The sequence below is a fragment of the Talpa occidentalis genome, unplaced genomic scaffold (assembly GCF_014898055.3).
Source record: "Talpa occidentalis isolate TD23 unplaced genomic scaffold, MPIMG_talOcc4v2.1 talOcc4.6, whole genome shotgun sequence".
Classification (NCBI taxonomy): Eukaryota; Metazoa; Chordata; class Mammalia; order Eulipotyphla; family Talpidae; genus Talpa; species Talpa occidentalis.
Genome location: NW_023604972.1, coordinates 55,705,898 through 55,733,042, shown reverse-complemented (window position 1 = coordinate 55,733,042; position 27,145 = coordinate 55,705,898). Strand labels below are relative to the sequence as shown.

Below are 27,145 nucleotides of genomic sequence, written 5' to 3'. Positions count from 1 at the left end.
ATGCACAGGGACAGAGATTCCTGCGTTCAGGACCCTTTTGTACCTTACCTTATGTATCTCTACATCTGTAGAGATATAGTTCATTTGTAGCCTTTATATTGAATTGTAATAATAATGGAAGGCTTGTGAGGACCCCTGAACTTTGTAGCAAGTCAGGCTGAAGTGTGTGTAACCTGGACTAACGTCAGGTGAGGACATTTTTGTTGAACTGCATCCTTATACCTGTGGAGTCCAGCTCCACTAACAATATCAGAACTGTAGACAATGTCAGGGATTTGGAGAAGCAGTATTAAAAAAATTTGCCATATATTTGGTGTCAGGAAAGGAAAAAAAGCAAAAAAAAAAGTTGATTTTTTTTTTTTTTTTTTGTGGTACCCTCTCTGGCGGCGGGGGAACGAACCGGCGCTGCAGAGGCTGCGGGAATCCTCGCAGCCCAGCGCTCATACGCTGCACCACCAGGGAAGGCCCAAAAAAAGTTGCTTCTTCCAGAAGTTAAGCATAATAGACAAACTTCTAGGTGGGCTAAAAAGAAAAGAAATACTGAGAAAATACTAAGAAACAGAATCACAAATGAAAAGAGAAATCATTACAAATATTACAGAGATACAAAGGACCATAAGAGATCCTTATGGTCCAGCGCTGATGCTATAAGAGCTGATGCTCCCTAACGCATTTCATGAGCCAATGTTATCCTAAGATTGAAACCAGATAATCAAAATTATAGACCAATGTCCCAATAAATAAATAAATATCGGTACAAAAAAAATCAATAAAAACATTAGGAAATCAATTTCAATAGTGAATTACAAATCCCACACTATCAATGATCAAGTGGGATTTATCCCAGGGATCTGAGGATGGTTTAACATATATATAAATCAATGAATGTAAAACATCATATCAACAAAAGTAAAGATAAACATTATATATATTATCAATAAATGCAACAAAAGTATTTGATAAGATTTAGCACCCATTTATGATTAAAACTCTAAACAAGATGGGAATAGAAGGAATCTACCTCAACATAATAAAGACCATATACCACAAACCAATAGCCAATATAAAACCCAAGGGAAAAAAACTGAAGGTTTTCCCCTTAAGATTGGGAACCAGACAAGGATGCCCATTGTCACCACTTGTGTTTAACATACTTTAGTTTTAGTCAGTGTTAGCAGATGAAAATAGGAAATAAGCAGAGTCTAAGTCAGAAAAGAAGCGGCAAAACTACTATTGGCAGACAATATATTATATACAGAAAATCCTAAGGACGCCATCAAAATTTTATTAGAAACAAAGATGACTACAGCAAAGCAGCAGTTTACAAAATCTACATATCAAATTTCATAACCTTTGTATAAATAAGAAGCAAAAGAAATTAAGAAAATAACTCCATTTATAATTATTTCAAAAAATTCAATAACTTGCAATTAACCTAAGAAGGTAAAAGACCTATACAATAAGAACTGCAAGCTGTTATTAAAGGACTTCAATAGTAGCATAAGGAGATGAAGGGTAGGTCTATGCTTATGAATCAGGATAATGACATAATCAAAATAATTATCCTTCCTAAAATGATATATAAATTGAATGCAATATCTATTAAAATAACAGCAATATCTTCAAAGAAATTGAACAAAAATATTGAAATTTATAGGGAGCCACAAAAGACCTTGAATTACAAAACAACACCGAGAAAAAAGGAGAAAAATGAAGGTATCGTGTTATGTGACTTCAAAATTACTATAAAACAAAGAAAGAAAAACTAAAACTAAAAACAGTATGGTACTGGAACAAAAATAGATACATGGATAAATGAAATGAAACTTAAGGCCCAGAGACTCACCAGGAAGATGGTGTCAGAGGAATTTCTCTGCTTTGCTCTAGGGAGAATATACTGAGAAGTCCCGATAGGTACTGGACTCAGAGATTCCCATGATGTGGTGTAAAACCAGAATATCTCACAACCACTAGGTACCAACACTGACCAAGTGTGACAGAAAAGACACAGAGGAAATTCAATTCTGAGCAGAACAAAAGAGTAGATTGGGGCAGATAAAGCTTGCCAGGGTAGAAACCATGGTTCATACACATGCCTGCAGGGAAGTTCCAAAGCCAACTGCTGTGGATCTAGCTGCAGGAGATACAGGCCTGAGTACTGTAGTGATCTAAGCACACAGGAGACCCAAGTGAAGAAGGCAAAGCTCAGAAAGGAGGGATCCCTGCACCCATAACCTCCAAAGAAGTAGGTAGATATGGAGAATCAATGGATACAGTGAAGCCATACTGGAAAATACCAGGGCTGGACCAGAGGCCCAGCCTGCAGACTGTAGAGATATGTATGGGTCTAAGGCCCAGAAAGAAGGGGTAGGAGCAGTGTCATAGGCATGAATCAAGTCCATGCACAACATTCTCATGAGTGATGAACCCCACCAGAAACCTCTCCCACTCCCTGATAATAAAGCTACAGATTAATTATCCCTAACACACAGCACCACATACTGGAAAAGTAGAACACTTACTATTCAGACAGTAAATAACGGAAAGATAAAAAAAAGTACAACAAATAGCAAGCTGAATTCTCAGGGGAATACTATACAACACATTAAGAAGAAATTTCAAGAATGCTGTTAGAAAGACATGGAAGAGTTCCTTTTCCCATCAGATGCAGAATTCAAAATTGCCATGATGTGATCATATCAATAGATGCTGAGAAAGCATTTGATAAGATTCAGCACCCATTTATGATGAATACCCTTGAAAAACTGGGGATAAATGGAACATATCTTAAGATAATAAAAACTATATATGACAAACCCATAGCTTGTATCATTCTCAGTGGTGAAAAGCTGAAAGACTTTCCGCTAAGAGCTTGTACAAGACAAAGATGTCCACTCTCGCCACTACTATTCAACATAGTATTAGAAATCCTAACAACAGCAATTAAGCAAGAGAAATAAGTAAAAGGAATCCAAATTGAGAAAGATGAAGCAAAGCTATCATGATTTGTAGATGATATGATAATACACACAGAGGCCCAAAGACCCCATGGAGAAACTAATGTAAATAATAAACCAGTTCAGCAAAGTGGCAGGATACAAAATCAATATACAAAAATCAGTTGCCTTCCTATATATAAATGATGGACCTGAAGAAGAAATTAAGAAAGGGATCCCATTTAAAATCTCACCAAAAAAATGTAAATACCTGGGAATAAACCAAACAAAGGAGGTGAAGGACCTTTACAAGGAAAACTATAAAACATAGTTAAAAAATAGAAGCAGGCACAAATAAGTAGAAAGATATACAGTGCTCGTGGATTGGACAATCAACATTGTCAAAAGGGTTTAATTATAAATTCCTGAAAACACTGACTCTGTGATGCTCCGACTGCCGCCTGAGAAACTGCAGGGTGATGTCAGTTGCATCACCTGTTAGCATCCCTGTTTGATCCTGAAGTTTCCTTGCTGTCACTGTCACCTAGTTACTGGAGCAACCTAGATCAGCTCTACCTTGTAACTCTACTTTCTCTATCTGCAGTGCCCTGCCTCCTTTTAGATAGATGCACTCCTGCACTCTATCCAAAGAATATGAAACCATTAACAGAAAAAAACCTCAAGTTAAAAATCTTTTCTACTGTGAAAGAAAATATAAGATAATTAAAAACTCTATTGAATAGGACATAATATTTAACATTTTTTATTTTTTAATATCTAACTTATGCATATTCATATGTAACATATAATTATGCTTTTATAATATAAATCTGAATGAATTTTTACTGAAGTAAAATGGACATATTTTAGTTTCAGGTGTATACATAATAATTCAACATTTGCTTGTATTGGGAAATGATCATCACAGCATGTTGATTTACCATCTCTTATAAGTAACTTTCAAATTTGCAGGATCATATTATTGATTATAGTCCCCATGCTGTGTATTAAATCTCACTGGCTTATTACTTTGTTATTGGAAGTTTGTACCTCTTCATCCCCTTAACCAATTTGCTCATTCCCTAGCTCTCTACCCTCTGGTAACCACCAATCTGTTTTCTCTCTCTAATTTTTATTTAGTATCTAGCTAGCTAGCTAGCTAGCTATCCCACATGTAAGTTAAGCCATATGGTATTTTTTTCTCTGACTCATTTGATTTATCATAATACCCTAATGTCCATCTTTATTAACACAAATGACAAGATTTCATTCCTTTTCATGTCTATTTCTATTTTCAAAAGGAAGATTTATACAAAATTGGGGCCTCCCTGATGGCACAGAGGTTAAAATCTCAGCACTATCAAGCTATCACCAGCTACTGCAGCACGAGTTCCATCCCTAGCCAGGGAGCTAATCCTCCTGGCACAGAGACCTCCCCTGTCTTGCCCGCTGCTCCCCTCGGCAGTGTATTTCAGTAGATCTGCCTGTTCTGTTCTCCACTCTGTCTCTGGTGAATCCTCTCATCCCCCCATACCTCGGCCTACACCTCAGCTCTTGTATGTATAAATAAATCTCTAAAAAACATTTATACAAAATTAATGGATTTCATAGATTCTAAAAGGCATCATTACTTTATGTGTCATTAAGAAAGACAAAAATAGTTCTTTTCCACAAGATGGTCACACCAACAGTACTGGTGAAATCTCCTGAGGCCACTCAAGCCTCAGTCCCAAACCTATCCCCAGTCCCAGTCCCAGCCCCAGTCATACAACCCCAGACCAACCAGTCTCTATCACACCCCTCAGTGATTTAATTTATTACAGTGATAAATGGGAGGCAGCAAGAGTTGTGGGTCCTTGATGTTCTACAAGAAAAGAACTTCATGCAGCACCAGGTGAAGCAAGTGATAGAGTTCATTAGTGATGGAAAGTACCAGACACTGCACAAGGCAGGGAGCAGTCTTGGAAAACAAGAGGCTATGAACAGCTGGACTTTTATAGTTCCTTCCTTCCTGGTTGGGTGGAGTCACTTGAATTGCACACACTGTACTCCCTCACCACCCCCTCCCCAATCTCCTTCTCCCTGGTTCCCAGAATCCTGCCTCCTTGGCTTTTCTGCCCTTATTGGGTCAGGTGGGAACTGTGATGGAGATCCTGGGGATGGTCCTTACATGAAACATCAAGCTTAATGATACACTAACTCACTGAATGTCCCTGCCAGACAATGAATCCAGCATATAATTGTTTTCAACTTTTAAGGGCCTGTTTGCTAAGCACCTGTTGCTACAGCCAGATTTGGATAGGATTCCTTCCTGGGGAGTGCTGGTGCTTGCTTGAGCTCTTCCTGACAGTAATAGCTGATAATATCACAGAATTACTATGAAAATAAAACTCTCCAAATATTTGTGTTCAGTATCATGGGAATAGTTTAAGTCACACCTAAAGTTCCATAAAGAAACTAAACTAAATATGTTCATATTCATCTTTAGGTTGGCCACAAATGTGCAGACAGTATGCCTTATACATTCCGTTGTGTATTAATAGCACCTTCTGTTGCTGGCTTTCCAAATTACACTAAACAAGTGGGTTTTTTTTAAATAGTATTAGTCGGTGATGTCTTTTTTTTTTAAAGATTTATTTATTTATAGTAGAACCGGGGTACAGGCCAGATGCACGGGAGGGTGAGAGGATTCACCAAAGACAGAGCGAGGAACAGAACAGGTACACTGACGAAATACACTGCTGAGGGGAGCAGCAGGCGAGACAGGAGAGGTCTGCCGTGCCATGTGGGACCCACGCCAGCCAGCCGGGATAGAACCAGCGCTGCAGAGGCTGCAGACAGCTTCACAGTGTGGCACTCAACCACCTGCGCCACCAGGGGAGGCCCATGAGTTTTGTGGTTTTTTTTTAAATTTACTTATTTTATCTATGCATACAAGAACTGGGGTACAGGCTGGATTTGTGGGAGGGTGAGAGGATTCACCAGAGACAGAACAGGGAACAGAACAGGCAGACTGACTGAAAAACCCTACTGAGGGGAGCAGTGGGTGAGACAGGAGAGGTCTGCTGTGCCATGTGGGTATCTCCGCTGGCCGGCTGGGATCGAACCCACACTGCAGAGGCTGCGGACAGCTTCACAGCACTGCACTCAACTGCCTGTGCCACCAGGGAGGCCCAAGAAGTATGTTCTTGCCTGCATCTGAAAGCCATGGCAGCTTGGGATGACTTGACAAAGGGGAACAGTGAGGAGCAAGGAACAAGGGTGGACTTGACAAACCCCCTCCCCACCAAGGGCTTTCTATGCAAAAGTATGTAGGCAGCCCCAGAGACCTGTGGAAACAAGACAGATCCATTCTCCAGTCCCTCACCTATCTTTCCTTCAGAAGAGAATTTAAAACATGCCCTTGCGGGAGGAGGGAGCAGGATCAAAACCAGGGTGGGTGGGAATTGTATGAGGATTATAACCAAGATGAAAATGCATACATTGTGCAAAAAACGAAAAATGATGTAGAAATATATAAAATTTTAAAATATAAAAAAATAAAAAATAAATAAAACACGCCCTTCCTGAGGACTATGCCTATTGGTTACATGGAGCTTTTCCAAGGTTTTTCTGCATGTGATGGGGTTACAATATTTCAGATACTTGGGAAATGATGCTGATAGATGCATTCTCTGTATTTGCATATACCAGTAATTTTGGGGTATTAAAAGTACTTTTTTTTTTTTTTAAAGATTTATTTATTTATTTATACAAGCACTGGGTACAGTCAGAAGCACGGGAGGGTGAGAGAATCCACCAGAGCCAGATTGGGGAACAGAACAGGCAGATTGACGAAATACACTGCTGAGAGGAGCAGCGGGCATGGCAGGAGAGGTCTGTCGCGCCATGTGGGACCCTTGCCAGTGGCCAGGGATCGAACTGGCACTGCAGAGGCTGCGGGCAGCTTCACAGCCCAGTGCTTAACCGCTGCGCCACTAGGGGAGGCCCAAAAGTACTTTTAAGGAAGGCTGAATGTCTCATTAACTCCTGCAGCATGGACATGGGGTGGGGCTGGGGGGATGGCAAAGCATTACTTCTAGCAAAGGCTCACATACTTGTCCTTGTGTCAGATAGGGATGTTTGGTTGGGTCTCTGTCAGCACCCTTTGGTCAGGGCCCTCTGAAATGTGTCAAGTATCCTTCAGGGCTTTGTTCAGTATTACAACAAAGATGGTGATTTGTGGAACCCACAGCGTTGTGCCTGGCACATGGGGAACCCTCAGCCTATCAACTGAGAGCACCCCCTGCCCTCTAAGAGAGAGATTCAGTCACGGACTCCTCTATGTGTCAAGGAGGTAGGCACTATACTGGGCTCCAGGGCGAGGTGGCATGGGGACTGCAGTGTGGCCATCGAAGCTCACTGTCTGGAGGGAGCCCATACCTGTGGCCATTAAGTCACATCGTCTGGAGCCAAGGGATACACAACTTCTACTTCCTTCTTGGACCCTGGCATCTGTATGACCTTGGGCAAATTAACTCCCTTCTCTGGCTCATTGGCAGGACAAACATCTAATATCTCTTCTGAACTGGGACACTCAAGAGTCAAAAGGGTATTATAACACTTACTTTCGGACAACTAGTAGAAAGCAGGATGTTCCTGGGTAAACCAGATCCTGTGAACCCCTGGACTCATGAGTTAGATGGGGGACAGTGCTAGTGGTGCTTTTTCATTACTGGGTCCATTTCACTGCATTTGCACCAGCAGTTTGTATATTTGCATTCAGTAGATGAGCTCTTCATCTCCCAAGTATGTATTTAGCTGCTTGGAAGAATCCATTTCTCTTTAAGCCCTGTTATCCCACACTGCTGACAGAGCAGACCCCATCTGTTTATTTTTACTAATGGGTCCCTGTAGTGATTTACAGCACACACTGTTGTCTCACAGGGCTGGGGAACTCAGTGCCTTTTCCTACCTTTGTAGACAACACGGTAGCCAATGTCCCCAAGGACAGAGCAGAGCCCTTGCCCTCCACAAGGTTGCTGAGGTTTCTGGAAGTTTGCACAGAGTCATTGTGAGAGAACAGCTGTCTCAGCCCTCAGGCTTGGATTAGAGACCAGGGTTCTCAATGAAGAACTGAAAGGCTGCTTAATAGCTGGTGTCTAAGCACACCTGGAGTATTCCCACCTATCCTGCCACTCTTAGGTATGAAGAAACGGGTTCAGAGAGGTCAAGAAAGCAGCCAAGGTTATCTGGGGAGAAAAAAAAGCTAGTGTTTCATTCCAATCTGTTAGCCTTCAAAGACCCTAGTCCTTCTGTTTGGTCTGTTTTTCTCAAAGTGTGCCAATGTGGTATGCAAGTGATTTTAGGTTTTAAAAAGTTTTAACAAACAACTGTCATATCTTGCATTTAAAAGACAATTGGGGGCCTCCCTGGTTGCTCAAGGGGTTAAGCACAGCACTGTGAAAATATCTGCAGCCTCTGCAGCATGAATTCGATCCCCAGCCAGGCAGGGAGCTACCCACATGGAGCAGCAGACCTCTCCTGCCTTGCCCGCTGCTCCCCTCAGCAGTGTGTTTCAGTAGCTCTGCTTGTTCTGCTCCCCACTCTGTCTCTGGTGAATCTTCTCACCCTGCCCCCTGCACCTCTGGCCTATACCCCAGTTCTTGTATGCATATAAATAAATCTTTTTAAAATATAAAATAAATAAAAGACAATTGGCATATGAGATTTGTGATTTTGCAGATATTATGGTTTAGGATGTAGATAATGGTATATATTTAAGAAAATGTCAATTTTGTGAATTTTGTGAAAAAAATTAAGATTAATAAATGGACATAAATTTGAAGTGCAAGTCATAGCTTTTACCTGTAACATTAAAGCTGTTAAACATAAAACCCCTACAAGAGCCTTGGGGATTCTAAACACATCATGAAGGCAGATTGTCTCTCAGCCTGTGACCTGAGTAGACGTGTTCTGCTGTGCTATTTAGTCCACCATGATTCTCCCCTAAATCTGGAAAATTCATGAAGTAACCACATAGCTCAATCTGAAAATAGATTGAAAACAAAAAGAATCCCACAACAAGAGCACCAATATAACCCTATAATTGTAATTGAATTGATCCTGATAACTGATCTGGGCCCTGCCGATTACATTATATTTATTGAGCACTCAACATTTCTCAATCAATCCCTGTTACTGAGATTGAATAATGAAAGAGTAAAAATCCCTGCAACACAATTAAAAATATCCGTATAGTTAGTGTGAAACAATTTCCACTTGGTTTAAGTTCTGTTAGTCTTACAAATCCTCTTCTAAATAGGCATTTTTATAAGTCATAACCAATAGTCAGAATTTGTGGATATTTTCTTTTAACGTGCACAAAGTGAAATGAGAGCACATTATTTCTGTGCCTCAAGCCAGGATACATACAAGGAACATGTAGCTAACCAAGAAAAGACGATGAATCCTCCCAGAAGATCTAATTAACATGCCACAGTACCTTGAAAAGGGAAAGATCCTTGTATTTTATTCAATTATGGAATTAGAATGCAGAGCTTATTATTAGTGCTTATTATAAAACACAGGATTAAAACATTTCAATGTCATGATTGAAGGAAGTTTGAGACTTTATGTTACAGTTCAGTGAAAAATGCAAAGCAATATTCTAATGTAAGTCATTACATTACCAAGTTTCAGAATCCTTTAATCTCCAGATGTGAAATACCCTCAAGATTTAGCCATAGTCTCATTTTCTCAGGCCTATCTGGTAGGTGAAATTAACTGTGTATACTGAGAAAGGGGTATTCATAAAAATATATAAATTCTCCCAAGGTAGAATTTTTAAAGGTTTTCTAAAAGGTTTTTCTTGAACCCAAAGCTTCAGCTTAAAAGGTAGAATTCTGAGTCATAATGATAGTGTGAAAGGTTGTCAGACAAAGGCTTTAAAATCTCAATTCAAATTACAACCAAGCTTCCTACATATGGCTTGACCTAGTTACAATAACGAGGGCCTCATGTAACCTTTCGTTCTCACTCTCTATTGATTTGTGTTTACTTTACTTTGATAAAATATTTCAAGTGTCCTATTGTTAGCAACTTTACTATATTATATATCAGTTACTATATTATTTTATTACTTCAATGAATTATGCCATTATTAGTAATATATTCTTTTCCATGAACAAAGTCAAGATCTATTTATTTCATTAGCAGGGTGCTAAGAGGTCTGAGGCAGAGGAAATACAATTCCATTTCCTGTTATAATTCAACCATAAAAATGCCTGCCTAATGCAAAGTGCCTACCGATAGGTGGCAGTAAATTATTTAATTGTATTAACCTTTCAGTTGTATTTCAGCTGAAACTATATATTGCTCTTTTATTTCACGTCCTGTAAGAGAATTTTCCCAACTCGAGCACATCTCCGTAGTCATATCCTGGATCTTTTCAGCATACTTCTGCAACTCAGTGACACTAACATTAAAGAGGATTTATTTTGAGTCAGATGTTCAAAGTCCCTATTATTTAAATCCATATATGAACTATTTACTCTTCTCAAAAACTCTCTGAGACAGATATCATTTCTGTTTTATAGGTGGGTCAGGCAACTGACACATGGACACACAGCAGCCCAGGCTCATCTACAGTACTTTTCTCATGTTCTATTTCATGTCAGGCCTCCTTTCATGTGCTGGCTCCACAAATTTTCTGGATGCTTATGTTCTCAGTATTAGTTCTCTAAGAAAAATATGCTACATGCAAGCAAATGACATACTTTTTAAGTTTTAAAGTATTATATGTCAAATAGCTTAGTAAACTATTGACATATCTACACACATATGTATATGTCATACTGACATATCTATACATGTATCTAATAAAGGATCCAAATAAAAATAAAATTTAATGCTTGGCCTCCCTGGTGGCGCAGGTGGTTGAGCGCCGCACTGTGAAGCTGTCTGCAGCCTCTGCAGCGCGGGTTCGATCCCCTCAGTAGTGTATTTCGTCAGTCTGCCTGTTCTGTTCCCTGCTCTGTCTCTGGTGAATCCTCTCACCCACCCGTGCATCTGGCCTGTACCCAGGTTCTTGTATAAATAAATAAATCTTTAAAAAAAAAATTAATGCTTACCTCTTCTAAATGCAATGTTTTGAGAACTGAAAGCTATTTTTTGAAAATAGAAATGGCATTCTTTCCACAACTGGAATTCTTCCTAATATCATAAGGACTAAAAGTAAAGTACAAGTCCTTTCCCTGGGGACATTTTAACCTTAGTTCTTACATGTCAGAGAGATGAACAACATGAACTGCTGCTTACCCAAATGCTGTTGGTAAAGAATACCATATTTAAGGTTTATTTTTCTGCAGTTGTCTGCTTGCATAGTGAATGACTTTGAACATAATCATGGTTTGAGTTCTAAAATTTGCAGCAGGTAGAAAAATCATGGCAATGTAAACTTACCCCTAAACATATTTAAATTTGGAAAACTGAAGTTCAGAGAAAGTCATAAAAATTCAATTTAGAAAGATTTATTGATTGCCTATAGTGTGCATGACTCTGTATTAGACACAATGAAATTCAGGCACAAAACAGACACAAGATCCCTGGCCTCAGGTACCTTATGATCTAATTAGTCTAATACAGATTAGAAACAGTCAACAAGGTACATGTCAATGCTCACTTACTAGAGTTGACATTAAAGCACAGTAATTTAAGTAATCCAAAATGGCATCTAATTCTAAAATTGTTTATAAAATATATTTGGCCTTGGAATCCACAGCACTTCAAACAAGATCATTAAGTTCTACCGCACATAGTCACAAAGGTCCAGAGATGCCAAAATCCTTAAGACCATTATTAGTGATTTTTGTTATTTTGGATCTTCTGTTTTCTTCTTATTATGGTTCGAAGCCTCCGCAATACCAGTTTATCAGACAGAAGCATATCATCTTGTTGTTCTAGATAACCCAGTAAGTTTTCGGTCCATTCAAGTGCAGCTTTATGGCTAATATGCTTCTCTGGATTCAGTTCTGTTTTTCTAGCCTTATTGGAAGACTTTTGCCCAGCAGGCCTAGCCTGGTTTTCCACACCTTCACTGTCAGTTAACACCTGACAGCTTGAGTCATTACTGTGAGAGTCTAACCATTGGTCAATATTTTCAATGCCAACATGTTCACAATCTTCTGTATTCTGTAAAACTGTTGCTAAGTTAGCTGCTAAGATGGCTCCTTCATCAATGTTCATTCCCGAACTCTCTTCATTGCTAGGGAAAAGTTTTTTCCATGCTTTGGTTATGGTACTTGATTTCACCATATTCCAAGCACTGGAAACTTCATAAATTGCATCCAATACTGTTAAATTCTTCCAAAACATTTTTGGGTCAATTCCTTCATCCATGTATTTCTGGATAAGTCCTGCTCGGTAGTATCTTTTTACCGTGGCTAGTACTCCCTGGCTCATTGGTTGAATCAGACTTGTGACATTTGGTGGCAAATATTTCACAATTATTCTGCCATCATCTGAACGCAACAATTCTTCATTCGGATGTGCTGGGGGGAAATCCAAAAGCAGCACTGCTTTCTCTAGAAGCCCTTTAGATTTCAAATGCTTCTGCACCTGTGGTACAAAGAATTTTTCAAACCACTGCCTGAAAACAGAATGCTCTATCCATGCACTTTTTTGACTAAAATAAGTGACAGGAAGGTTTGAAAGGTCAGCTCCTTTGAACGCACGAGGCTTCTTTGCCTTTCCCACAACACAAAGATTAAGTTTGTGTAAACCTGTGGCATTTGCACAACACATGATAATGATTCTCTCTCTGCTTGACCTGTAGCCAGAAATATTTTGCTCAGTTCCAAAAGTTAATGTCCTTGATGGCAGACATTTCCAGAACAATCCAGTTTGATCAGCCCCATAAATTTGCTCAGGTTGTAGATTTTCTCTCTCAACAAATTCCTGAAAGTTACCACAAAATTCACTGGCAGCAGTTTCGTCTCCTTTTAATTTTATCCCTTTACCAGCAGCCTTTGGGATACCATGGCGCTGCTTAAATCGAGTTAGCCAGCCAGATGATGCATTAAAATCACCTTCCATCCCCAAAGCATCAAAAAAGAACTTGGCTTGTTTTGCACAAATCGTTCCGGATACAGGAATGCCCTCTGTTTTCTGTTGGTTAAACCACTCTATCATAACTCTATCAAGTTCCTCATATGTTGATGACTTCATAGATTTACGTTTAGATACCCCACTTGTAGGATCTGAACTGTTTGCATAGTTTATTATTCTTTCTTTGTTCTTTTTAATATCACGAACTGTGGATTCACCAATTCCATACAACACAGAAAGCTTTTTGAAAGAGATGCCTTCCTCAAGTTTCTTAATAATGTCAAGCTTGTCTTTAATTGTCAAAACTACACGCTTACGTTTTCCCAGCATTTTAAGTGTCTAATATATTGGGCAATTACTAGAATAAGATATTTAACACTTAAGATTTGTACACAATGTTACTAGAAAATGCAGTCTTAAGATCCCTCCTCTAAATCCCCTAACTCCCCCCAGGACCTAGATGAATAGTGTGCTGGTCAATCTAAGTAAGGCCACTGTGCGTCTCTTTACTTTTGTTTTGAAACTTACAAAGTTCCTACAGCGAGAACTAGCTCTTCTACTTTATTCCCCTTTTCATGAACTGCAAATTCAATGGCGACTACAACCAAGACTGTAAACAGCAAGGTCTCCACAACAATCTTATGGTCTGCTTGATTGCTCCTGCCATCATCACAGGTGAGGTTCTTTGCTAAAGGAACTAAGACTCAGGTGGGACTATTTGGAAACTGGACCAGGGAATACAGTTAAAGTCGATAGGACTTGCAGAAGTGACATAAAGGAAAATCTAACGGGAAAGCTCGTCCTTGAACTGCTGTCTTTGTTCAGCAGCGCACTGCATGGAATGCTGTGTCTTCTAGGCAAGGATTATATAGGTTACCCAAGTGAGTGGTTATGGAAATTACAGGTAAGCACGTTAAAGCAAAGCGGGACAGAAGTGAGCGGTGCGACTAAGGTGAAAGTAGGCAGGCAGGAAACTTTGTACTTTAACACCACACAAACTTACACCTAATGTATTTGGCAACTGGAAAGGAAAAAGGTGGCCAAGGACTGTGTCACGTGACTACAGAAAGCATCAAAACACTTCATTGGTAGAAATCAGGACCAATGGTAGAGGGTAGGGGGTGGAAGGCTCCGTGAGATGGTACAATAATCCTGGTGAAAGATGATCCTCGAAGGGTCAATAGAAGTAGTTCCTGTGGGGGGCTGTATAGGAACTCCGAGCTTCCCAAACCTGAAGGAAAATACCAAAAACATTTTTTTTCAATATCAGGGTCTGTGGTACTACCCACATCTACCCTGCAACTATGTTAAGAAAATGACCGCCTCCTAGAGTTGTTACGGCTTAAAGGCGACAAATAATGTTTTCAGGCGCCATCGGGAGTGACAGAGAGAGGGACCTCAATTGCCTACCTCCTGAAATTAAGAGGTCAGCGAGAAGCCGCGTTACCAGGGCCTCTCCCCGCAGGGCGCGCTCCGCCGCGCGGGACGTCTCTGCTCACGCGGAGGGAGCCGGATTCCTCCGTGGACGCCGGCGACCAGGGTGTCACCGCCGCGCTCGGCGGCCGCCAGGCGCAGGACACGCCGGCCTGCGGGTCGGGGGCATCGCTCTCCACCTGCCAGTGCGGCGGCCAGAGCGCCCTGGGAGCAAATGGAGTCTCTAGGGGGACGCTGACACCGGCGGCGGCGGCGGCGGCGAGGGGCTCGCGTCGCCGCCGGAGCCGGAAGGCGGGGGATTAGGGAGCACGCGCGCGCCCCCGCAGGAACGTTGTGCCGGCGAGGGGGCGGGGCTGCGCGGACGAGCGCGCGCGCCCCGGGGCGGGGCCACCGGCTGGAGGGGCGGGGCGGGGCGGGGCGGCCTCCGTGGCGGCCTCTGTGGCGTCCCTCCGCGCGGCTGGGGTTCCGCTAGGGACCGAACTGCTCCACGTTGCCGGTGCGGGCACGGCCAGCAGGGGGCGGTGTAAGCCCGCCCCATCTTGGCGCTTCTCCCTGCGGCCCCGCGCTGAGGGCGACGCGCTCGGTGCACTTAACCTCAGGTGTGATGAAAATCGAATCGCGCTCCCCGGGGGCTGGCGTGAAGGCCGTGCGTCCTCCGGCGGCCGAGCGGCCTGCGAATGGGGCAGGACGCGCGCACGTGGAGCGTGTTTACAAACAGCGGACTCGGCGCCCGCGTCTCGCTGCGGCTGCAGCCGGGAGCCCCGCGCCGCCCGCCCGCCCGCCTGCTGGGAGCCCGGAGCCCGAGCGAGCGTCGTGAGCCACGGTAGGAGCGAGCGGCCGCGGCCGCCGAGGAGGACAGGAGCGCGTCTGCCGGCGGGGCTGGGGCTTCTCGCTACGGCACCCACCCGCGCGGCGGGGCGCGGTCACCCGGGTCCCCGCGCTGCCCTTCTAGGGGAAATGCTGCGGGACCCACGCGCTCTGCAGGAGCGTCCCCGGAGCAGAACCCACCTGCCCCTGTGAGAAGCCTGAGCCTGTGTGGCTCACGGGTAGATCTCCTGCCGCCCCTTTTCTCCCCCTGCTGCTCGGTGGTGATGCAGTTGTAATTTGACAAAGACTCCCTTGATCTGCTCCAAACGGAGATGGCACACGTTTTTCTCTTCTAAAAGGCGCGAATGCCGCCACCTGTGCACCAGGCTCCGCTGCACCCCGCCTTCTCCCCCTTCCCGACTGCGTGCCTGGGAGAAGGGAGAAGCTGCATCTTCATCCCTAAGCACTTGTTTACCCAGGAAGCACACGTAGCTTTTTCCTTCCTTTTTTTTTTTTTGTATATTTCTTTGAAAATGGAAACGTCTTCACATAAGTTTCCTAACATCTGAACATCCATGTCTATTAGCGAAACATCCATGTCGTTAGCGAAAGAGTAACATAGAAATTTCTCATTTATTTGCAAAAACCACATTATTGCCAGAATGTGTCAAAAGGACCGAACTGAGCATTCGTACTGCAGAAAAGAGATTTTGAATCTAAGCCTTCTGACTCCCCCAACTCCCACCCCAGCCCAAATTTGCCTTTCTCGAAATCGTAGCCTTCCACTATCTGGCATAGTGGGAAGTACATGCTTTCCTAGTTCTGCGAGATTGTAAATGGCTTTTTGACAAAAATACCTGTCTTTTCCTGAAGGTAGACACCTCCCCCCATGACCCCCAATTTCAGTAGTGTCTGGCTTGGCAATTTGGGGTAAATGCTACTTTTGTCAGGTTCCGGCGGCCTCTCAGTCTGATCTCATCCTAACCCACAAAATTAGCAGCGTACCAGCTGCTGTCCACAGGACTGAGGGGGCCTGCTCCCAAGCCGGGGAAAGAGTTCTTGAGACGCTCTGGTCAAGATTGAAAAGAGGAATCCACTGGTGAGGGCAGGCAAGGAGTCAGCATTTGTAGATTAGTGAAAGTGCAAGGAAAAACAGTGCTGGGAGAAGGCCCCTCTGGACAGAAGAGATTCCAGGATGTGACCCTGCTAGGGGTCTATGTAGGTTTTAGGAATAGGGTTTGAGAACAAATGAATAAAACTTTATTGGCTGGGAAAGCAAAGAGAGTGGACTTAGCCAAAGTCCATTGTTGTGAGCACCAATCAGCTGCAGCTTGTGGTCTTATGGGCTCATGACCTTCTCTAAGGTGAACTTCTGTGGGAAGCTGGGCACCTACATCTCCAGTGTGAGTTGGTCTGCTCGCAAAGACTGGGACTCCTTTGTCTTCTGGGTCTTTTAACTCCCCACTTTCCCATAGCAGCCAACTTGATATGTCGAAAAGAGTTCAGAAACAGTAAAACAAAAACAAACCAAAAAAATGATCCAGTGATCCAAGGAAATTATGGCAGCAGGTGTCAGGACCTAGAGTCATCAGGTTATTAACCTCTTGTTGACAAGCCCATGGGAACAGCAAAATTCTTGTCCTTGATTCCTGTCCTGTCCCTGTCCCAGGATCTTTCCTGTCTCAAGATTACTCTTTGGAAATCTCATCTTTTTTTAAAATTTGGTAACTGTCAATATTGAAATCTAGTGATTTCTTAAACTCTTAAGTCATATAGCTGTCCTGTAGAAGACTTTTAACTTTAATTTTTGTTTTTGTGCTTCCGTGTTGCCTGGAGTGGCAGGATGGGATGGAGCAGGATCTCTATAATTGGAGCAGATGGGTGAAGGAGGAGTCTTAGGAGCCCTCAGTGGCCTTTTCAGGCTTTTATTGAGTTTACCAGGTACACAGTAGGCAGGGGTGTGTGTGTGTGGGGGGGGAGGCTGGCAGGCCTCCTAGCCCCCAGCAAGTCTTCACTCTCTCTGGGCTCTCTGGCATTCTCTCATGGCCTCCGCTTCTCTCTTCTGCTTCTCTCTGGTTCTGCTTCCGCTTGTTCTCCTCTGGTGGTTCCCATGACACCGCCCTTAAAAGCCCAGTCTCAGCCCAGGTGTACCCACCTACATATGCCCACACCCTATTCCAGGTGCCTGCCATCAGGCATGCATTCAGGACTGCAGGATCCATAATCAATCCCAGTGGTGGGAGGCAGAAAATCCTGCTACTTTACTTTCCCTACACCTGGTGGTGAGTTTTCAGCAACAGACTGGCAACACAGACAAATAGGTAAGAGAATGAGTTCCCTGGAGGGTAGATTAGTTATTAGTCACAAAAATGAAATTGTTTAAGAAAAAGACTTTCTTCCTGAAAAATGAGTGACTATAAATGGAAGAAACCAGTGAATTGCTGGTTAATCTCAGAAATGTGGGTAAGAAATGAGTGGAATTTACATGCATACCTTACCTTTCCAAACCTGTTCAGTCCAGCTGCTCTCTAAAGGGGTTCTTGGTTCCATCTGGTTGCCTTAGATTTCCTGAGACCCCACGATGCATCAGACCCCATTCTCTCCCTGTCCCCAGCACCTGCAACTTCATGCTTTAGGCTTTTCATACTTTTCCTTTAGACTGGAAAGTCCTTCTCCTTTGTTAATTTATACATCTTTTCAAGTTCTAGTTTGTCAATAAAAGCTGCATTTCTCAAGGTTTCTCCTTAGACTTTATGAATCAGAAGCATAGAAGGTTCAATTTTTAGATCTTGTGACTCACTACAGGGATAAAGCCCAGGAGTCTTTAATTAAACATCCCAAGTGATTCTAGCATGTGTGTATTCTTATCAACCAAAAACCACCAGGAACACACCTGTAACCAAAAGTGGGCTTACTGTTGCAAGGAAGATCCATACTTTGGGAAACCATAGAACCTTGTATTAAGAGGGAGTCAGGTGGAGCTGCTTAGAGGATTTGAGTAATGTGATTTTAGTGGAGTTTCAAGAAAGTTGCCAGTCTGTTCCAGATTGGGTGTTGTCTGAAAGAGAGGGCAATCTGGCATCTTAATAATTTTTACTAGGAAGCTAAAGGAACTGAAGCTAAAGGAATCACTGAAGGATTGAACAGTCATTCCTGTTAGCCTGAGAGGGGGCTGTCTGGTCATTTTTGTTGTTACACAGCATCCCCTCCCCCACCTTGTTAAATTTCTGTTCAGCAGGATTAAGAAATGATCCTGGTTTTCTTTGTGCTGTATTCATGGAGGTCTTCCTTTGATGTTGATACTCTACAAAATTATTTAGATTCCTCAGTTAACAGTATGCCTACCTTGTTGAGTTTTCAACATGTTCTCAAAGAATCCACATTCCAAAAATCTTAATTAGCAATCACTGATAGATTAGCTTATTCAACTTTGAAGCATCCCTAATTCATCTGGGTAGATATGATGTTGAAATTCTACCTTAGAGAGATGTGTGAAGAAGATAGGTATTAACACTTGGTCAATGTTTCTAGAGCAAAATGCCTCGTGATAATGTTTCTCAAACTAGCATTCATCAATTTTAGAACATTTCTTCACATAAAAAGAAAACCCTTTCCATTAGGAGTCACTCCCTATCCCCCAACCCTCCACCTCACAGTTCCCAAATTTTGGGAACCATTAATACACTTTGTGTCTCTATGGATTGCCTCCTCTAGACCATATGTGTCCTTTATAACTACTTTCACTTAACATAATATGCAATGTTGCAGCACGTGTAAAAACATTATTTCCTTTTGTTTCTGAACAATATTGCATTATGTGGATATACCACATTTTATTTATTGAATCACAGTGGATTTATATTTAGTTTGTTTCCACTGTGTGGCTGTTATAAATAATATTCCTATGAACACCCATGTACTAGTTTTTGTGTAGACAAGTGTTTTCATTTCTCTTAGGTACAAAACTGAGCTTGGAATCGCTGGGTCATATAGTAATTATGTGTTTGAACTTTCTGAAGAGCTGACTCCTGAAGCAGTTTACAGTTTTACCAACAGTGTATGAGGACTTGTTCTTTGCTCTATTTCTATAAACAAAATGTCACAGACTAGGTAACATAAAACAAATTAATGTGTTTTGGACTCATTGGGACTCCAAGATCATGACTCCGGTAAATTTGGTGTGTTGACTGGTGAGAACCCACTTTCTGGTTAATAAATGTTGCTTTCTTGCTGTGTCCGCACACGATGGACAGGACAAGGGATCTCTGGGTATCTTTAGAAGAAAACTGATTCTGTCAGTTAGGACTCAACCTCATGATCTAAGCAGCTCCCCAAAATCCCACCTGTTGTGCCCATCATACTGGGCAATAGAATGTCAGCATATGAATTTGGGGGGGATTAAAACTCAAAAATAAAAATCACACAAAAGGAACAATTACAACATTAGCAGAGGATCTGAATAGACATTTGTCCAAAGAAGAATTGCAGCTGGTTAACAGCAACGTGAAGAGATGTTCCTCATCGATTGTTGTTAGAGAAATTCATATCAAAACAGCAATAAAGTATCACTTTACACATTCCATTTCTTTGTGTCACCTTCTGCTTATTTTAAAAATATCTTAAAGCCTTCTTTGTGAAGTTCTTTTACCTCCTTTGTTAAGTTCATTGCTTGGTTTGTTGGTTTGTTGTAATTGTGTGATTGTTTTCTTAATTTCTTCTTCTTCAAGCTCAATTGTTTCCATATAGGAAGGCAACTGTTTTTTGTGTATTTTTTTTAACCTGCCACTTTGCTGAAATGATTTATTGTTTCAGTTTGTTTTTCTATGGAGTCTTTGGGGTTCTCTATGTGTATTATCTGCAAATAATAATAGCTTTACTTCTTTCCCAATTTGGATTCCTTTTACTGCTTTCTCTCGTCTGATTGTTCTAGCTAGGACTTCCAACTCTTTTTAATGGTGGTTGACTTGTACCAAATCTTAATGGAAATGTTTTCAGTTTTTCATCATTGAGAATGATGTTAGCTGGGGAGTTTGTCATATATGACATTTATTGTGTTGAGGTATGTTCCACTTAGCCCCAGTTTTTCTAGGATTTCTATCACAAATGGATGTTGAATCTTATCAAATGATTTTTCAATGTCTATTGATATGATCATATGGTTTTATCTTTCCTTTTATTGTTGTGAAATATTACATTGACTTTTCAGAATTACCCTTTGTTCCTGATATAAATCCCACTTGGTCATGGTATATAAACCTTTTAATGCTCTGTTGGAATAGGTTAGCCAAGATTTTGTTGAGGATTTTTCTGCCTTTATTCATTAGGGAAATTGTTCTTAATTCTCTCTCTCTCTCTCTCAGTGTGTGTGTGTGTGTGTGGTCTTTGCTTGGTTTTGGTATTAGAGTAATGTTAGTCTCATAAAATGTATTTGGAAGTATTCCCTGTTTCTCAAATATTCCATCTTAATTTTTTGGAAGAGTTTGAGGAGAGTAAGTATTAGTTCCTCTTAAAGGTTTGGTAGAACACAAATTTGAAGCCATCTGGTCCTGGGCTTTGGTTTTTTGGTAGATTTTTGATTGCTCTTTCAATTTTCTTGCTTGTGATTTGTCCATTCAGGTTTTCTATTCCTTATTCAGTCTCAGATAATTATATAACTACAATAATCTTTCCAACACTTATAGGTTATTGAATTTAGTAGCATGTAAATGTTGATAGTAATCTCTTATTAACCTCTAAATTTCTGTGGTGCCTGTTGTAACCTCTCCTCTTTCATTTCTGATCCTATTTGAGATTTTGCCCCCTTTACTTTGTGAGACTAGCTAGAGGTTTCTCTAGTTTATTATTTTCAAAAAACCAACTTCGGTTTCATTAAGCTTTTGGACTTTTTAAAATTTCTATTCCATTTATTTCTGCTCTAATTTTTATTATTTCCTTTCATTCACTGGCTTTGGTATTGTTTGTTTTTGTTTTTCTTCCTTGAGTAAGAGATAAGGTTCTTTATTTGTGCTCTTCCTTGTTTCTTTTTTAAAAAAGATTTCTTTATTTAAGTATACAAGAACTAGGGTATAGGCCAGAGGCGAGAGGGGCGAGATTCTCCAGAGCCAGGTGGGGAACAGAACAGGTGGATTGACTGAAATACACTGCCAAGGGGAGCAGCAGGTAGACAGGAGAGGTCTGCTGTACCATGTGGGCCAGCTGCCTGGCTGGGGATTGAACTTGTGCTATAGTGGCTGCAGACAGCCTCACAGTGCTGAGATCCAACCCCTTGCACCAATAGGGAGGCCCTCTCTTATTTCTTTTTTTTTTTTTTTTTTTTTTTTTATAGAGGCATGTTTTTTATTTATTTATTTATTTGTTTGTTTGTTTTTGTTTATACATGCACTGGGTACAGTCAGAAGTGCTGGAGGGTGAGAGAATTCACCAGAGCCAGAGCGGGGAGCAGAGCAGGCAGAAGGACCGAAGTACACTGCTGAGGGGAGCAGCGGGCGGCAGGAGAGGTCTGCGCGCCATGTGGGACCCTCCTCCGGTGGCCGGGGAGCAGCTGGGGATCGAACCGGCGCCTCCGAGGCCGCGGGCAGCTTCACAACCCAGCGCTCAACCGCTGCGCCACCGGGGAGGCCCTCTCTTATTTCTTGATCTGAGCCTATATTGCTAAATATTTCCCTCATAACTTGGCTTTTGCTGTATCCCATATCTTCTAGAATGTTGTGCCCTCATTGTCATTTTGTCTCAAGGTATTTTTTGATTTCTTCTTTGATTTCCTTATTAACCCAAAACTCATTTAGTAGTGTGTTTTTCAGTCTCCGCATATTAGAGATTTTTCATGCTTTTTTTTGATAGATGATTTTTAGTTTTGTACATTTATAGTTAGAGATGATGATTTCAGTCTTTGTGAATTTATTGATACTTCTCTTGTGACCCAATATGTAATCATTCCTGGAGAATATCTCACTTGTGCATAATGTGAGTTCAATTTTTTGAGAGATGTATTGCCCGGTATATGTCTATTAAGCCTACAAACTCCAATTATTTGTTTAAGGCTGTCATGTCCGTCTCTATTTTCTGTCTTGTTGACCTGTCAAGTAATGATAGCTGGGTGTTAAAGTACCCCACAATTAATGTGTTTTTCCCAATTTCTGTTTTCTGATATTGTTATAGGACAGGGAGAGGGGCAGCCCAAGCCCCGCAAACCTGCCTATTCTAAATGGGTTCTGCCATCCGCCGCATCAACACAAAACATATGAGACTTTAATGGGAAGGAACTTTAATACAACTAGGAAACAATACAGGTAAGGCAAAGAGTCTAGTTTCTAAATGAAGCACCCAAAGTTACCCACCCCCTCGTGGGTAAAAGTCCATCCATAGGGGAATGACGCAGAACAAGGCCCCAAAGCCTGCCACAAGTCTAAAGCATCTTCCAGTGGGGACCCACAGAAAAGGGTCAGAAACAACCAGACAGGCCCAGAAGGAAAAGAGCAAAATCAACATCAAGATAAAAGCAGCCATTGTCACCTCCCCACGGGTCTCACCCACATCTGTGTCACCCAGTCCACGACCAAAAGACAATTGCAGTTTCTTCACATGTCTCTAGGCTCCATGCGCCTCCTCTATGTCTCCTGGCTCCATCCTGCTTCCTTCCTCAGTCTCCTCTGCAGCTTCTCCTCTCCCTGCTCAGCTCCACCCTCCCTTGGGTGGGGCAGGGAATCTCCCCCTTTCCTGGGGACCACCCTGTTACAATATGATAGTAACTGACTTACTATTTTGATGCCCCTTCACTTGGTGAGTATACATTGATGAGTGCTTTATCTTCCTGATGTAGTTTTCCCTTAATCATTATGTAATGTCCACCCATCTTTTGTTATCTTTTTAAGTTAGAAGTCTATTTTGTGTGATATTTGTATGGTTTTCCTTGCTTCCTTTGGGTCCCATTCACTTGTACCATTGTTTTCCAGCCCTTTGAACTCAAGTGTAATTTGTCACTCAAATGTGTTTCCTGGGGACAGCAGAAAGTTGGATTCTGTTTTTTAATTTAACCAGACACTTTGTACCTTTTAATTGATGAGTACATTCTGTTTATATTTATAGTAATTATTGATATATGAAAGTCAGTTGCCCTTTGGACCTTTAATTTTGTGGTTCTTTTTCCTCGCTCAGTACCTTTTGTATGTTTTCTTCAGTTCAGCTATGAGAGCTACATTCAGCATTTCTTGAAGGGGGTATCTAGTATTCTAGTATTTATAAACTCCTTCAGTTTCTGCTTGTCTGAGAGGGCCTTTAATCCTCCCTCATATCTGAAGGAGCATCTTACAGGACAGTATTTGCTGGCAGGCTTTATCTTTAAGTATTTTGATCACATCATTCCATTCTTTCCTTACCTGTGGTGTTTCTTCAGAGAAATCTAATGTTGGCATATTGGGAAGTTTTTATAGGTTATCTCCTACTTCCTGCTCCAACTTTAATATTCTTGTCTTGAAGTCTTAGAAGTTTTACTGCTATATGTCTTGGCATAGGTCTTATTCCGTTTATGTAATCTGGTGTTCTTTAAACTTCATGGACTTGTATATTCTTTCTCCAAGTTTGGAAAGTTTCCCTCTATCATTTGTTTATATAAGTTTTCGTTCTTTTCCACTTCTGGGATACCCATTATTCTTGTATTGCCTTCTCATGAAATCGTATGTCCCCAAAGGGTTTCTTCTATTTTTCTTGTATCTCTCATCTTGCACTTGGATTCTTTGTGCATTTTCATCTTTAGGGTCACTAATTTGATCTTCCATTTGGCCTATTTTTCTTCCATAGCTCTCCCAGAATATTTTATGTCCTTTATTGCTCTTTTTACATCTTTCACCTGTGTTATTTTCTTATTTAAAGCTTCAATTTTTATTTCATTTCTCAGATATTCATTTATTTTTTATCAGTTTTCTTGTATATACTTGATCATATTTTCCGTGTTATCTTTTATTTCTTTATCATTGAAATTTTGAACTTTGTATCTGAGAGGAAGAACAGACCTTCTGTGTCTTTGTAGAGTCATCTCTAGCAGAAAGGAAAACGAAAGATAGTATAAAACAAAATATAATTCAGGTGGGGTTAAAGCAAATTAAAAAGCTTCTACACAGTGAAAGAAACCATAACCAAAGTGAAGAGATACCCTACAGAGTAGGAGAAAATATTACATATCATACATCTGACAAGGGACTGCTTTTAAAGATCTATATAGAGCTCACACAATTTAAAAAAATAGAAAACAAATATCCTAATCAAAAGATGGGCAGAAGACCTAAAAAGGCACTTTTGCAAAGGAGACATACCAATGACCATCAGGTATACGAAAAAATGTTCCTCAGCACTTATCAGAGAAATGCAAGCTAAAACCACTATCAGATATTACCTCATACCTGTGAGAATGACCCATATCAAATAGATGAGAACAACAAATCCTGGTGAGGATATGGAGAAAAAGAACCTTGTATACTGCGGTAGAAATGTAGACTGTTTTAGCTTTATGGAAAACAGCATGGGCATTCCTTAACAGATTAGAAATGGATCTATTAGGTGACTCAGCAATCCCACTCCTACATATCTACCCAAAAGACAGAATTCCCTAATTCAAAGGAAAACCTGCACTTCTGTAATCACAATAGTAAGAATAATTCTGCTAATATATCAATAATTCACTATTTACAAACATTGCCAGTTCCAAATGGTTCACACTAATGCAGTGAAAGAAGTATTCCTTCTATCAAAGATCATCCCTTCTCATACTCTGGAAAGGGCCTTTGCTGCTACCTCTCATAACTTCAGCATTCCCAGAACATTTTTTAAATGAAACATGATTCTTAATAATTACAATAAATATAAGTTGAAACTTTCCCAGACAGACTGGAGTTTAAGATGTCCTAGTTACTAGGCACTAATCCTGTGTATTAAAAACATAAACTTAGGATCGTCTTTCATGCTTCTCTATCTTGACTAGCATGGCACTGCTTTTATTTCTTAAATAAAGTGAGTTATCAGTCTTATGAGTTCTTTTTACATAATATTTGTGATTCATCTTTTACTATCTAAATTTTAGGCATTGTAATTTCACCTAAACTATTGTTAACAGTCTGTTCATCTGTAATGTCTCCTTCCTACTCAAAAACATTTTCAACTTAATCTGACACTACTAATATCCAGCTGTGTATTTTATTCAAGTACCTACAGTGGTTGCTGATTTTTTATGAGGTTCTGATTAGATTTCTTGTTCTGTTGTTTAAAGCCCCTTAATGGATGTTTGTGCCTATGTTCAGCACACAAATTCATGTAAGAATGTCATTTTCTGCCTTTGCCATCCTAATCAGTGACTTCTGTACAAGTAAGCTCAGCATCTGCCTATCGCAGCTCATGCTCATCATTCCCTCCATCAGATTTTTCCGTCTTCTAATTTTCAAGTACTAAGGGCATGTATTTCAAATTAGATTATACGATGTAGTATATTGTATTTGCTAATTGAAAAATGAAAACTCAAGTGCCTCAGGGACTGTACGGTAGTCATAAACTGTGAAGGTGGCATAGTGAAAAAATAAGTATTAAAGTTCTTGTTTTGACTGCTAAAAATAGTGATTCCCACCAAGGAACCTAGCCTTTTAAATCACTATGCAAGCAAGACAAAATAGTCAAACAGAGAAGATTTTCAAATTGTGTCCTAAATTTTTAAGACTATATTCAATAACTTATTTAAATACACTATTTCCTGTACTTCCCCATTGCCATAATTCCTAGAATAATAATAGGTACACATTGTGTATTGCATAAGTGCTTGTGAAATTTAAAAGTTAAACTATGACTTTTGAAATTACTAGGAAAATAGCTAAAAGTGCTAAAGAAAATACACTTATTCTCTTGTTTCCCAGGCCTGAGCTTTGGTTAATCAACATGTAGGGCTTCCTATTCCCAAGTCAGTTCTCTTATCCCATTCTTAAGGGGCTGGATTCTAATTCCCTTCTTGTATGGAAATATGCTTTGGTTTCCAGGGCAGTATAAGGAATGGTATGGACAGTGCAGCACTAGCTAAGGGACATGCTAAGAGTTAAGACAGGGCCATAAATAGAACTGGAAGAAAATGTGCTAGGCAAGGTGGTAAGGAAGTAATAGATGAAAAAATGAAACAATGAGGCTTAAATAATGACCCATGGAATTGGAGTGTTGAAACTATGGCTTATGTCAAAGAATGATGAGTTCAGTACTTAGCACCTGAAACAAAAAGATGGAGAGAAATAAATTGACTATTACAGTGAGAGAAAACCATGCTGGCCAGGCACAGTCTTTCTAAACAAAGAAGAAGACTGCTGTCAAGGAAGGTTTTTGGAACGAAGAAAATAATCCAGTCAAAAAATGGGCAGAAGAGCTAAAAAGAAACTTCTCCAAAGAGGAAATACAAATGGCCAACAGGCATATGAAAAAAATGTTCAACATCACTTGCAATCAGGGAAATGCAAATCAAAACTACAATGAGATACCATCTCACACCAGTGAGAATGGCACATATTAAAAAAACTAGCAACAATAAATGTTGGTGAGGATGTGGAGAAAAAGGAACTCTCCTGCACTGCTGGTGGGAGTGCAAACTGGTCCAACCACTATAGAAAGCTGTGTGGAGATTCCTCAACCTACTAAAGATAGAGCCTCCATATGATCCAGCAATTCCACTCCTAGGTATTTACCCAAAGGACACAGAAACATTAATTCCAAAGGGCACCTGCACCCCTATGTTTATAGCAACACTATTTACAATAGCTAAGCTTTGGAAACAACACAAATGCCCAAAAATAGATGACTGGATCAAGAAGATGTGATTCATATACACAATGGAATATTACTCAGCCTTCAAAAAAGATAAACAC

General features: G+C 40.8%; 2 protein-coding genes across 3 annotated transcripts in view; one reads left to right on the top strand and one right to left on the bottom strand.

The window, feature by feature from the left end:
- Window positions 1-11,421: 11,421 nt before the first annotated feature.
- TIGD2 (tigger transposable element derived 2) lies at window positions 11,422-14,583 on the bottom strand. Its single transcript, XM_037529163.2, has 2 exons — window positions 14,433-14,583; window positions 11,422-14,253 (listed from the first exon to the last, which is right to left on the bottom strand). Exon 2 carries the CDS (start codon window positions 13,350-13,352, stop codon window positions 11,775-11,777), a length of 1,578 nt encoding a protein of 525 aa, XP_037385060.1. The 5' UTR covers window positions 13,353-14,253; window positions 14,433-14,583; the 3' UTR covers window positions 11,422-11,774.
- A 674-nt stretch (window positions 14,584-15,257) lies between these two features.
- The window catches only part of FAM13A (family with sequence similarity 13 member A), a 269,649-nt gene continuing 257,761 nt past the window's right edge, over window positions 15,258-27,145 (top strand). Inside the window, exon 1 of one of the 2 annotated variants that reach the window (XM_054688133.1) lies at window positions 15,258-15,279. The gene's annotated coding sequence lies outside the window, so the exon portion shown is untranslated. Of the gene's footprint in view, window positions 15,280-22,436; window positions 22,553-27,145 lie in introns of those variants that run through there. The other variant, XM_054688132.1, reaches the window with a different exon arrangement.